Here is a 14,137-nt window from a genome sequence, read left to right as displayed (position 1 = left end):
AATATCCTTTTCAGAGACAGAATTGCCATCCAGTGGATCTCAGTTCACAGAACATAACAGTTCTAGTCAGTCCATCTACTCAGTCACCTCTAGAATTAGGTACAATGGTGCACGTGTCTGAATTGATTATGGAACAGTCACTGGGCTTCCCGTTGTAATAGCTTTGTAGTGACTTTCTTTTTTCCTCTTTGATTCTGAAATGGCATGAGAGTCCTTAACTTTCAGTTTATGCTGTCTTTGTGGCTGCTTCGATCTGTATTGTGATTGTTTAGTTCTTGAGTTTTCCATTGAATGGTCGTTCCATTCATTGGTACTGAAGTCACTAGGCTCTTGGACTGGGAGCAGCAACAGCAAAGACATGACTGGGAAAAAGATAAATAAATAAATAAAAAGAAGGTTAAGACAAATCTTTCAATTCTATGCAGATTGCCAGCTGTATTTTTCATTCAGAAATGAACAATCAATTCTAGCTGAAGGGAGTGGTAGCTGCACTCAGAGACATATTTATCCTAGGATGCAAACAATTCTAGTGATAAAGCACCACAAATAAAATAAATTAGGCCCAGCCTGTGCCTCTTATTTTAAAAAATTTACAGTATGAAAAGGGAAATTTGACTAAAATAAATAGAGAACTGACAGAATTCAATGCATATTCCTAAGGGCTGGTGATTTTTTCCTCTCTTTGTCACTCTCCTTCAAATTTAGGGAGCAGCATGCTGCTTAGCATGGGAGAGAGAGGAAGAAAATTCCCCAGTCTGTGACAGGTCTCTTCTCACATCTTAGGAGAAGGCAAAATAGTTTAGGAAAAGGGACAATGAACATCCTGAGGTGTATCAGTTTGCACAGTTAAGAATTGAAGGTAATTCAGGACCATAATCTCTGGTTCTTCACGGGTTGATATGTTCAGTTGTCTCTTCTGAAAGGAGCAGAAAGGATTTTTCAGCAATCCTCTCATTCCTTCACAAAAACTGGTACCTAATTTTATGTAGATGGAATCTCTACTTGAGGGAAAAGAGTTAGGACCACACAGGAGCAATGCCAATAACAGCAGTTGGGTGGTAATTATACTTAGAAGGACAAATGGGAAGAATCAACTAATGATATGAAGAGCATCCTGGTAGTACCCCGTGTTGTTTCTCTCTTCCACCTGAGAACAAGTTCAGGCCTATTATCCTCTCCAGAGTTCCCAAATGAAGTAAAAACCAAAGCTGACTTCTTATTTATCATGTGAAAATAGTCCCTTTAGAATAGTTTGCAAATCTGAGCAGGCTACAGACAAGCAGGTATTGCCTAGTCTAATAATGCATCACTATTTTTTTTTCAGTAGCTTGAGTTCTGCCAGTTCTCAGAGTCTAGTGGTACAGTCCTGTCATCTTTTGTTTTTCTTTGCAGATAAAACTATATCAGTCTTCCCTTTTCATTTCAATACTTTCTTTACCCCTCTTTTTTTTTCTCCTTCCTGTATTGCCTTTATTAGGTGGACAGGGTCTCACAGAGTCACATTATCACAAAGAAATGATTTTAACCTTAAAATATGTTTGCATGTGTAGAAACTGGGAAAATGCAGGTAGAAAATATAATGCATATTTAATTCCTGAAGACAACTCGGGTGCCTGGTTTGGTACTCAAGCCTGAAAATGTTAGTTGTTAGTGGGATAGTTTAATGCAGGCAGCTTGGTGTCAGTGAGAGTGGAAAAGGTGTTATCAACCAAATTCAATTTCATTTCAGTCTCTGAAGGGCCTACAAGGGAACAGAAGAGGGAATCTTTGTTAGGAACTGCGGTGATAGGCCATGGGGTAACAGATTCAAACTGAAGGAGGGGAAGGTTAGGTTAGATATTAGGAAAATGGTTTTTGCTATAAGAGTGGTGAGACCCTGTCCCAGGTTGCCCAGGGAGGCTGTGGCTGCCCCAACCCTGGCAGTGTTCACAGCCAGGTTGGATGAGCCTTGAGCAACCTGCTCTGGTGGGAGGTGTCCCGGCCCAGGGCAGGGGTTGGGGCTGGATCATCTCTAAGGTCCATTCTAACCCCTAAAATTCTGTGATTCTATGATTCGTGTGCATGTCACATGCAGATAAATAGTATTTACAAGAGCATGTCTGTCTGTTTACATGTTCATTGGTTTAGCATTTCAGATCAAGTGGATAGTTCCACTTTCAGTTTGGTATGTGTGCTATGTGAGCTGCTAAACTACACAATTTGTAATCTTCCATTCCTTGGCATGCCTCTTCTCCCAGCTCTTAAAAACAGATAATAACTACATGGTTTAATAGAGTTAGTTAACTGGACATAAAATCTTATCACTAAGACCTTACCTGGAAACAGTTTTTAAACTTCTTGCTCACAAAATACAGAGCTATGGGGTTTATACAAGAATTCATGGTTGCCAGGTTGATGCTGATATAATCCAGTGGCAGCAAGAAGCTAGACAAGAGAAAGCAAAACATTTGAACTGTTCATATGTATTAAAACTGAAACTGCTGAAAACAGATGCAGCTGAAAAGTAATAAAACCACAGTTGCATGCACAATCGTATCTCTCATATGAATTCCAGGGCATTATGCTTTTTCAGGATGAACTATAGACACAGAAAATGAAGTACCTGAGCAGTTCACATCTGCTGGGGTCTGATTCATCATATACCATTTTCTTCAAAATTCGGCTCAAGTGGAGAGGGAACCAGCAAAGGGCAAAAATCACAACTAAGCAGAAAACTGTCTTTGCAACTTCTCGACGCTAGAAAAAGGAGATAACAGTAAATACTGAGTGCCTAATTCATATTGGCAGGTGATTGCAGTGTAATGTTGGCGGCAAAGTGAGTAATCTAGATAAAGCATGCAAGAATTCCCAAAGTGCAGTTAATGTTGGCGGCAAAGTGAGTAATCTACATAAAGCATGCAAGAATTCCCTAAGTGCAGCTTCCAGACTGCCTGATATCCCTGAACTCTTTTTTTATGGGGCTTGTCATGTTCTTATTTCTGGCCATCCTCGACAGAACCTGGAGCAGCTGGAGCACACAGGTCATTGCCAGAACACTGTAGAAGTTAGCCCAGGAAAATCCACTGCTGCTCTTTCCTGAACCTGATTACTTTCTCTGTATTTCTTATTCCTCTAGTCTGGATTAGTTTTCTGGCGATCCCTCAGATAAATGACTTTTATGAGGAACATGCATAATCTGCAAGAAATCCTTTTCACATATGAAGCAAACAGGGTTCACACCTCTTTGATAAACCATTTGTACTTAATCCTTGATGTGGAGCAGTCTGCAAACCCAAGGCACCTAAATCACTTGGCAATGAAAGTTCCATTCAACCACATACCTACTCAGGATGCCAAATTCTCTCTGATACATTATGTTTAGGATGTGTCATGTTACTCAAAGGGATACTGCACAGTGTATTAATTTTGCTGTGTGATTTTGGTGTTCTTAAGCAAATAGTTACTCTACAAACAACATTTTGGAAATGTATGATAGCTTAATCTGAAAATAATTAGGAAAAAATTTCAGTTTAATGGATATTTTAAATGGCTCTAGGGAGTAGCATATTTCTGGGTGGATTTTTGGCAGTGCATTCCAAGGGTGTTTGGTAGGCATGGGTTTGATAAAGACAAGTGTTTGAAGGGGTGAGGATACAACTTCTGAAACTGCCATGGTAATAGAACAGGAACGAGCACTGCAAGGCTCTGTCATTACAAAAAAGTCAAATGTGGGATTGCAGTTTTTAGGCTTTGAATATGACTATTATTCTTTCCTCTTTTTTATAATCGCAGTTTTTATCCAAATATGAAAAGGATTGTGACTAGACATTAATGTGGACAAGGCTGTAGGGAGGGAAGGAAGGAAGAGGGGCAGAAAGTGATAGTTAAAAAGACAAACATTTGTAAATTGTGGCATTAAGTCATCCTCTAGCAACCAGTCTGAGTGGCTTACTGGGCACTGGAGAGCAGGATGGGAAAGCTGGAGGGTGGATTCCCACACCTCTTGCATACCATTCTTAGTTCCAAGGGGTGGAGTAACTTGTGTGTGGCCCTAGGACAGACTGTGCTACTGGCCCTGGGGCCTGAGGAGGGGAAAAAGTGGAGGATCTGCACAAGGCAAGGAATTTTGGGTCAGCCCTGATCTGGAATGAACCAGCAGAGGAGGAACCTCTGAGAGAACTCTAATGCAGAGAGAAATGCATTAGGGATCCACATCTGTGAATGTGGATCTGGGAAGAAGAGTGGAATTTGAAGGGCTGATAGTAACACAAGGGAAAAACTACAGATTGTTGTTTGAAATTTTGGTGAGGCACTGAACATCAGATACTGCTGCAAAAACAGCCAAGTGAGACCTGACGGTTCTGTGAGTGACTTTGTTCTATGATCATTTCTCTGTGCTGTTCTCCTGCTGCTCTTTTCAAAGCAGCTCCAGTAGTGGCACTGCAACAGTGCCATAACCCTGAAAAACAAAACCTACTCTATTCTAAACTAGGTTATTCTACGATTGCTTTTTATATGAAACTGAAGTTGCATATCAAAGAGTGCCAAAAGTAGGGAGGATCCATGGATCTTTATAAATAAAAAGAAACATTTTTTGGCAAACCTTTAAATTTCAAAGCATTTAGCCAGTAGTGATTTGAGGTTAAAGAGCAAGAGAGCACAGCTGTCATATAGACTTAAGAAAAGAAAGAAAGTGGCTACTTTCCTGAGCATACTGTCTTCAGTGCCTCTTCAGAGTATGATTTAGTCTTTTGTTCCAGGTTTAAACGAATACCTGAATGTCAAAAATAACCTACGTCCTCACTTTCTACTTCTGTACTTCGCTGTATTCAAGTACACTTTGAAACATTTCCAAGCTAACCCATAAAGAACAGTATTTTCAAACATTGGTGCTTCTAATATTTACCTGCTTAAGGTGTTCACTGAGAGCAATTCTCAAGTTGCTGTTTCTTCTGTTTAACATTTCACAAGTCATGAGTGTATAAAAGATGGCAGTACAGGCCAGTGGCATGCAGAAGTAGAAACCAAACAGCCACCAATCCTTTGCATCTTTGTAGAACTGGAGATAAGGTAAAGAAAAGAGAAGATATTTTCTTAGGATTCAATGCAAAGGACCAAAGAAAGGTTTTAGAAAGCATGAGAGCTGGTACACTGGTGTGTGTGTGCTTATTGTTGATCCATTTTGGACCAACATCAAAATGGGGATTGTGACAGTGTAAACATTTACTTGACCTTACAGATAGTCTGTCTGTACCTTTGTTGCAATCTTAGGTTGGAATTAATGGGTTTTTTTTGGTTGTGCTTTCCTAGCATTCACACTCCTTCATGAAAACTGAAATCCAGTTGCATGAACAAGACCTGCCAACATGTAGACAGTGTCAGTTTGAGATAACAAACCTTACTAAAAGCCTGTCTCAGGAAATGCCATTTACCTCTACACCTTCTGTCCTGAGTCCCAAAAAGAAAAATTCAAAATGTCTTCTAAGTTTAATCACTGTTTGTTATCAGTGAAAAGGTTGGCAGTTGGTTTGCTTATGTACTGGGCAGATAGGAGCCACTTCATAAGTGTTTGTCTGATATATGCAAAGCTTCTAGTGGTACAATTACTCTTAACCATTTGCCTGCCATTCATACCATTTGCCTCTTGTGACAGGACACTGAGCAGCAATACTTTGCTGGGAATTTTTAAGTATTTGCTGTAAGTTAATACACTTATGTATTGTGGGAAATTAGACCAAATACTTGGAATCATGGAATTATAGAATCAACTGGGTTGGAAAAGACCTCAAAGATCATTGAGTCCAACCCTACCATGGTTAGTAGACCATGGCACTAAGTGCCACATCCAGTCTCAGCTTGAAAACCTCCAGGGATGGTTAATCCACCACCTCCCTGGGCAGCACATTCCAATGCCTGAGCACTCCCTCCCTAAAAAATTTCTTAAAATTACTCTTTCCTGTAGACAATTATGTTTTCAGACTTCAGAAAATATTGTCTCTTGGTTTCTAACTTTCCTGCTCAGCCCAAAGTGTGCACTGAAATGTGGCATTTTAAATACTTCCTGTGTCTATGTTATTAGGGTAAAAGGGATGTGTCATACTCTTTCCTGCAGCTTGTTTATTCCTAGCGGATGTGCTCTTGGAACATCGCAGTTCCCACACCAAATGTCAAAATCCTAATGGCTGAGGGTTTTATGAATCCTGCTTGAAAAAGTCAAACCTTTGACATCTTTTTCATATTTAGTACCAAATAACACTAAACTTTGAAAGCTGAAAAAAAAATGGATTCAATTCATAGGCTAATATTTAATAATGCTCATTTTAAAATCTGCTTTAGTTGCACTAAGAAGTTGATTTACTAAGAGAAAAGGAATGCTTTTCTTTTTCTCCCTATACCCCAACACAGCTGCATAAAGTGCTTGCTAACTTAGACTATGCTCCTGGTATCTAGGCCACAGTCCCTCCTCACTTTGGGACACTTTGCATTGTGTTGATTAATTTGTTTCCTCCTCCTCATTAGCCTCCTCCTTGAGGAAGGTTTGCAGCTGCATAGTTGCACTTTCCTTGAGGGCAGAATTTCCCCCACTGGGAACAAAGCTTCTGCCAGCAGAAAACCAGAAAAAAATATGCTTCGTATTTGAAGAGTTTGTACCGAGGGCAAATCTAATTTCTGCTCCTTCTGCAGAGAAAAATATTACAAATACATGGAGACAATTATCTTTTCCATGGCAAATTCCTCTAAGTCAGACTATGATCATATTGTCTGGGCAACACAACAAAATGTGTACTACGTGAATCCGTGCCATGTTCACAAGGAAAACTTTCTGTCCTGTCAAGTCTCCAACTTCCATGAGCATTGCCTGTCAGTCAGGAAAACAGACACAGAGATCTGTGTCACAACCCTGAGCAATACATCAATTCTGGAGGAGGACCTGACTTTGTGATGTTATAAAACCAACTCAAAAATGTCTGTAAATGATTAATTGTGGAATCTGAGTTTCACAAAGCTTACATCAAAGCACAAAAATGGGTTGATTTAAGAGAAGTAGACATTCTTTTGTTTGTCTTGAGAGCCCACATGGAACTGATTTTCTACAGGAAATGTGCATTTTAAACAAGTTTCCTAGTGCACTCAGCCTCTTGGGAATCATGGTCTAGCATGAAGCTTTTAAATCTTTCAAGGATAGTTTTAAACATGAATAAAACTCCTGTTAAAACAAAGGTTAATAATAAATCCTTCCCAAAGTTTGGTAATGGTTTATTGTGGTGTTTGTGGTAGTAAATGCTCTAGTTAAGGTTAAAATTGTATTTTCACTTAATCTCATGTCTGTACTTGCTTGCAACACATGGAAACACAAAGCTCTCCATTCTGTCTGACATATCCAACATTTACTCTCAGCTTGGACATAAATGTGGGTCTGTTTCCTTGAAAATCAAACTGGTGGGGGGAGATTTTGGCTCATTCAAATTATACTGAGCAAGTAAAAGATACTAACTCTGCTAATAAATCAAACCAAGAAATTCTGTCTATGACAGACCTGAAATGATAGTGTTTTTGAGAAGGTGGAGAAGAAAACTATTCTTTTTCTTAGGGAGAGTGGAAATGAAGATCAACACGTTTAATCCAGGCACATTTGTGGAGAAAAACAGTCATTACAAAAGGTACATTAGCTGCAGTGTGCATTTCATAAATGACAGTCAGCAACTACAATATCTACACTCAAATAGCCTGTGGAGTTTAGAAACAAAGATATAGCAAGTCCTGCGCAATTTTACTTCATCTTCACCTGTTAATTATTTCCATTAGCAAACTTAATTTGTCTTTTCTTGCATTTGTCTCTTGTTCTTTCTGCTATTCCTGCAATCCCTGCACCCCTACCAAAGTTGGCATGTTCCTCTGAAATACACTAATCAACCGTGTTTTTTATTTTCTAAAATTATGAGCTCCATTTTGCCTTATCCTTCCCCATTCTAGCCCAAGCCATGTTCTGATTCAATAAAAGAAGGGCCAGAGGCATTAGAAAAAGAGAAACTTGCACTTTATCATGCAAAATTCTAGTCCAGAAAAAAACACGCATTTTCTCTCAAGAGCTAAGACCTAACTCTATGTGCCTCCCCTGCAACAAAACAGAAAATTAGCATTTTTTATTCATTACTGGGTGAATTATCGAACCATAGAATTTTAGGGGTTGGGATGGAGCATAGAGATGATCCAGCCCCAACCCCTGCCCTGGGCAGGGACACCGCCCACCAGAGCAGGTTGCTCAAGGCTCATCCAACCTGGCTGTGAACACTGCCAGGGTTGGGGCAGCCACAGCCTCCCTGGGCAACCTGGGACAGTGTCTCACCACCCTCACAAGGAAAAGCTTTTTCCTAATATCGAACCTAAATTGCCCTCTTCCAATTTGTGCCCATTGCCCCTTGTGCTGTCCCTGCAGCTCCTAACACAGATCCCTCTGCAGCTTCCCTGGAGCCCCTTCAGCTCCTGGAAGGTGCTCTGAGGTCTCCACACAACCTTCTCTTCTCCAGGCTGAACAGCCCCAACTCCCTCAGCCTGTCTTGATAGGGGAGATGCTCCAGTCCTCTTATCAAGTTCGTGGCCTCCTCTGGACTTGCTCCAACAGTTCCATGTCCTTATGTTGAGGGCAGAAATGGTACTTGGCCATTCTTTTGGTTCACAAACAAAACTTAAGATATTTTCTCAGTGTAAGTCAAGGTGGAAAATCACTATCCCCCTATGCAGTAATCTATTAATTCCATGGTGGCTTCTCACCTGACTTGCTCTGAACAAGCCAATATAGGTATTGGCAAAACTTAAGCTACAGAAGCACAGAGGATAAGGACTGTGACACATGCCAAAGCAGCCTGGTGTGTCTCAGGCACTGCTCTTGCTCTTGAGTTGCTGTATCTAGGTGACAGCTAACACTGTACAAGCTGCCTAGCTTGGAGGTGTGGGTCTGTCAGCTTTGTAGACATGACTTCTTGTAAATGAAATATTATTTTTATATTTGACTTGGTTTATATGCCTTTTCTTTATGTGCCAAAAGAGCTACTACATGCAAAATGATGACCCATCATGGGAAAACAAGTTTTGGCAGTTACAAGCTCCAAGGTGTTGTATCTTGACACTCAAAACCTTCCAAGGCTCTGTCTACCATGATACATCTCTTGACTGTACTTTAAGCCAAGCCTGAATTGCAAATGTCTGTTTAAAGAATCCCCAGTAGTGAAGAAATAAAAATGCAAAGTCCCGTTTAGTCTCTCTGGTGGAAAGTAGAGACAGGTCACGGTAAGCATAGGATGCTCTTTGCATGATTACACATTAGAATACATTTTGCACTTTAATACATGAATAAAACCTTCTATAATCCAGTATCTTAATTGTCTAACCCTTATACTGTGAATCCCAGAAAGAGAAGAAAGGCTGTTACTTACAAACATAAAAGCATTTGTAGGTCTAAGCATGCAGGTAACAAAACTTTGCTCCTTGTATTTGAAAGGCACCACAGCAAAACCAATTGCTTCTGGGATAGCCAGGATGAAGGACAGAAGCCAAATGGAGAAGATTTCAATAGCAGTGATCATAGGGATTCCAATTCCCTGGACACGGCTCCAGGAGGCAACTGCTCTGTACCTGAAAGAGAGAGGCATTGGTTTCCAACACTCAGTTCCTTTCTTAAATGTTATAGATCTAGTAAAATGCTATAGGTGATACCTGAGGCTTGTATTGCTTGTTTTTTCTGCCTATTCCAGGGCTTCTGCCAGCTCTCAAGCCACCTAGGACACAGCAGGGCACGTCAAGGGATGGAGAGCAGTAGCTGGCTGCTACTCTTCTGCTTAGCTGTGGGGTTGTGTGGAATTCTGCTATCTGGACTACAGTAATGATTGCTGATTACACTAGGCAAGGTTTCTGAGGACAGACTGTGTCTTTCACCAGATCAACTGGCATAACAAGAAAAAAGAGCTTCCAGTCACACAAGTTATTCTGGTAGAGATGAAGCAGCAATGTACTTCAGCTCCTCAGCTGTGGCAGCAGTGCTAGCTGCAGTGAAGGCTTCAGTTTCCATGCAGTGAAATGCCATGAAAATGCTCTCAGTGAAATGAAAAGGCATTTGTACTGTTTACACTATTCAGTGAACTAAGAGGGTCTTTCTCCTCTACTTGTCTGTCAGTTTTCAAGGAGCTTGTAGAAATGTATTAGCTTTGAGGCCTCAATCTTTCTGTCAGCTGTGGTTCAAAAGGTTTGAAAATTATTGGGAGAAGACTGATAGGCTCTGTACAACACAGAGTAAAAACCAATCCATAAATAGCATTTTCAGTAGCTGATGTAACTTATCTGCAGTAAACAAGTTACTTAGCACTTCCAACAATTTAGCAAAAGCAATGCTGTCTAAAATTTATGGAAAGGACTAATATTATTTTCGATCTTGTAGTAGCTGGAAATTCTTGCTGGAGAGCTTTCTGTCATTAGTGATGTAACAGTTTCTAAACTGCTTATTTTACTTGCCTAAAGAATAGACTTTCCCATTTGGAATTGCAGTGCTACAGAGATACATCACAGCATGCACTGCTGAAATAGGCTTTTGTTGAGGAGAAAAGAAGTCAAGAAAGCTTGTTCAGCTGCTACAAATAAGTCAGAATAAGAAGTCACTGAAGCACATTATAAATTGTATGGAGCTGTGTCATTTTATTGTCCTGCCTATGGCAAGGATTATTTTCTTCCTCAGACATGCCCTCATTTTCTGCCCCCTTGAGTCCTGGCAGGAACTTCTGGATATGTGCAGCTGCTGCCTCTATTCTTAACAACTTTCCAAGGCATTGGCCAAGGTTAAGCTTTTCAGAGAAGCACAAATGGGCTGGTGATTTTAGCTGATGACAGCAGCTAAGTGGAGTACAAAAGGGCAGAGCAGCAGGCACAAGGAAGGTGAAAGATATGGGGAAAGAGATTCTCTCAACCAGGAGGATACAGTTTGTTAGTATGTGGGCGCTGAATTGTGAAGATGGGTGAGCTTTGGCAAGGGAAGGAAAGGACAGGGGAAATTAGATCAGAAGGCTTTAGGTTGGAGGATTAGGCTGTAGAAGGATTAGGGTGGGATGGAGAGGTGGTTGGAAGGAGCACAGAATTTTGGCATGGGCTTGAAGGCTCAGGGATAATAAGGGTTTAAGTAAAAGAGTAATTGAGAACTCTGGATTAGGATGCTTTGAGTGCACTGGGAAGTATTGGATTTTGAATTTCTGAGATGGAATGAATGAAGAGCTTCTGACAGGAAAAACATTACTTAAGGTCTATAGGAACTAGGCTACAGAGATCAGTAAAATTTAGTTATTAAAAGACTTCCTGACTTTTCCTTTGACCAATACACTAATATGGGATTCACAGACAAAACATTTCTTCTGCTTTCATGTATCACCCCCCCCCTTTTTAGTTTGGGACTGTGCTTATTAACAGGGTGGAAGGCTTGGAAATTAAATCTCCCATGGCCTTGCTGTTAGAGGAAAATGCATGAATTCCAGACCAGGCTGTAAGCCCCTCTCAAAAACCTCAGAAAACATTTTTCCACAACATCACTGGGAGCTGTCAGAGCCTGGTATGCATCATTCTTGCAGTAAACAGACCAGAAATTTTCCCTTTGGTATCTATAGCAATATCATGCACAGCACAGTCACAGGTGTTCTGTGGACAAGCTCTCAGGATATATTTTTAACAGAAATGGATGCATAAATACCTTGAACATGCTAAAGCAAGCTGCAATTTAGACTTGCATTTAAAAGTAAAAACATCTTCTAAAGGCATAGAATCATAGAATTTAAGGGTTGGAATGGACCTTGCAGATCATCTAGTCCCAACCCCCTGCCCTGGGCAGGGACACCTCCTCACTAGATCAGGTTGCTCAAGGCATCCTTATCTTCAAAGATTATGATAAAGGAGGAAGACAATGGTTAACTCATGGGTAAGAGTTCTGAGACCATCGAAACAAACAAAACCATACAGAGAGAATGCAGAAAGTAATGCCCAGTCTCATATCTCCTCACAAATATCCTTATTAAAATACGTATTTAACTTTATACAATTTGTCATCCTCTCATAGCTCATTTTACCAAACATGAAAATTTGGCTTTTAGGACTAAATGGAATATTCACAGAAACATAAATTTTCACACAAATACTCAAATAGTTGTGAACTTTTGAAATTTTATAATCAATTTGAAGCTTACTTTCTACTCACTGGCAATATTACAATTGGTCCCACCAGGTACTAACCCATCCTTGACTGACTGATGCTCTTAGCAAACAGGGCCCTGTACACCTGTGTATAATTATACCTAAGTTTGTGTTGTGTCACCTCTGTAACTATGCAAGTGACCACAAATGGGCTGCAAGTTGTGAATCCAATGATTTTCTTTCTCGCATTTTTGTACCTGTTCTTTTGAGTCACATCTGGTTTGTCCATGAGAAGATCAGTATGCACAGCAGGAAGGATTTGAGTCCTGTATGTATTTTATTAGAGTGGGGTTTTTTTCAATTCACCATTCAAATAACTATCACATAAGGAATTACTGGTTGAATCATTTATGAATGGTTTCAGCTAAAGCGTAAGAAGCTCAGTAATTAGACCAGAATTTGCTGAATGTATATTAACCTGCAAAAACTTTACTCACTGCTGTATGAGTGGTTTGAAAAATAGTGGTAGTATAATATTTCAAGTGGGTGTTCTGTGAGTTATGTAATATATAGGATCTTTGTCTAGCCACAAACCTCCCATAATTAGGAGTGAGAAAATACTGCAGGGTTTATTTCCCTCGTACTTGGAAAATATAGGATGTCTGCTAGGGAGCTGACATAAAATGCATGCATGATGCATTATATTTAATTCCTCATTCTAAAAGCTGTGTGTGATTTGTCTAACTTTTCTCTTTTCTGTTTATTTCTCTCTTGTCTCTAACCTTGTCTAAAATATTCAGTTCTTTTCCAGGTCACTTCCTTTTATCTGTTTACTGTTGTGGCTCCTCTTTTCTCTCCTCTTTCCATTTTCAGCTGCTCATGCCTGTGCTGTCAACTTTAGTATATTTTGTCTGCCCACGTCTCTCTATCCTCTGTTTTCTTCTTCTCCCTCTTCCTCTATTCTTAGCTATTTACTCCAACTTGGTTTTCGTGGACTCTGCAGTTCCTCCTGCTAATTAGATTTAGAGATGCACATTATTTAAGGACAAGGGGTCATTACCTCATGAAGTATAAACACATACAAATAAATATTTGTACTCTTATCTAGTTGTAAGTTGCTTTAAACATTTCTTTTAGAAGAGCATCTTGTCTGGGTCTGAGAACATCAGTAGGTGCTTTGGTTTCCCTATTTCTTTTAACTGTTTTAGAAAATTAGGTGTCCAAATGGCCCATGAGTATAACATATTTCTGTTCTGCAAGTATCATCAGTGCTTTGCAAAAGTGGAAAACAGTGCAAGGAAAGATAAGAGGAGATAACAAGGATGTAAGAAGCAGTCACTGTCAAGATTAGTGTAAGAACAGCTCCTAAATGGCACTACTGTTGCTGGTACTGAACTGTTCTGCTTCCTTGTTAGAGATGACAGCTGTCCTGCATTTTAAGGATAGTCAGCAGTGTGTTGACCACAAAGTTTTTAATACAATAAAGCTCTTAGAGCTTTGTTTTGGTGGTAAAATCTTAACTTACACACTTACTGGAAGTTGGGCCAGATGAAAGTATCTGCCCTGGCATTACTGCTCTATGCAATTTGCTGTGCAGTGGAGAGAGTGGATACACATTAAATGAGATCCATATCTTCACTCTTCTTCTTAAACCCATTTCTTCATCAAAATCATTATGCCCAAGCCATAAGCAAGAGTAAAAGCTCAGGAAGGGAACTATCCTTGCCCTTAGTCACCACTGGGCACTGTTTAGAAAAAGAGTAACACTGTAGTCACCATCATGACCTAGGGTTTAAAAATGCCTTAAAGGCGTCTGAAGCAAACAGGAGCTTCCTCTGAAGGGCAAATGGCTGGTTCTCTGTCAGCCTCCTGAAACCCTCTCCACATGTGAGTGGACATTGTCCCCCTTGGGCATGCACAGTGAAACCTTAATACACTGTTAGGGCAAGTCCCTTTGTGTGAAGGGCAGCAGTAATGAGTGGAGTTTCACAATCGG

The 14,137-nt window shown here is 40.1% G+C and overlaps 1 protein-coding gene across 2 annotated transcripts in view; it reads right to left on the bottom strand.

Moving 5' to 3' along the window:
• Nucleotides 1-221: 221 nt before the first annotated feature.
• EDNRA (endothelin receptor type A) overlaps nucleotides 222-14,137 on the bottom strand; it is a 30,899-nt gene continuing 16,983 nt past the window's right edge. The window contains exons 4-8 of one of the 2 annotated variants that reach the window (XM_009073441.1): nucleotides 9,414-9,612; nucleotides 4,886-5,038; nucleotides 2,603-2,736; nucleotides 2,316-2,424; nucleotides 222-362 (exon numbers count right to left, since the gene is read on the bottom strand). In XM_009073441.1, coding sequence (XP_009071689.1) covers nucleotides 222-362; nucleotides 2,316-2,424; nucleotides 2,603-2,736; nucleotides 4,886-5,038; nucleotides 9,414-9,612 — 736 coding nt within the window. The remainder of the gene's footprint in view (nucleotides 363-2,315; nucleotides 2,425-2,602; nucleotides 2,737-4,885; nucleotides 5,039-9,413; nucleotides 9,613-14,137) is intronic. The other variant, XM_009073442.1, reaches the window with a different exon arrangement.

This window comes from Acanthisitta chloris, unplaced genomic scaffold (assembly GCF_000695815.1).
Source record: "Acanthisitta chloris isolate BGI_N310 unplaced genomic scaffold, ASM69581v1 scaffold2454, whole genome shotgun sequence".
NCBI classification, from domain to species: Eukaryota; Metazoa; Chordata; class Aves; order Passeriformes; family Acanthisittidae; genus Acanthisitta; species Acanthisitta chloris.
This window is presented reverse-complemented; position numbering and strand designations above follow the sequence as displayed.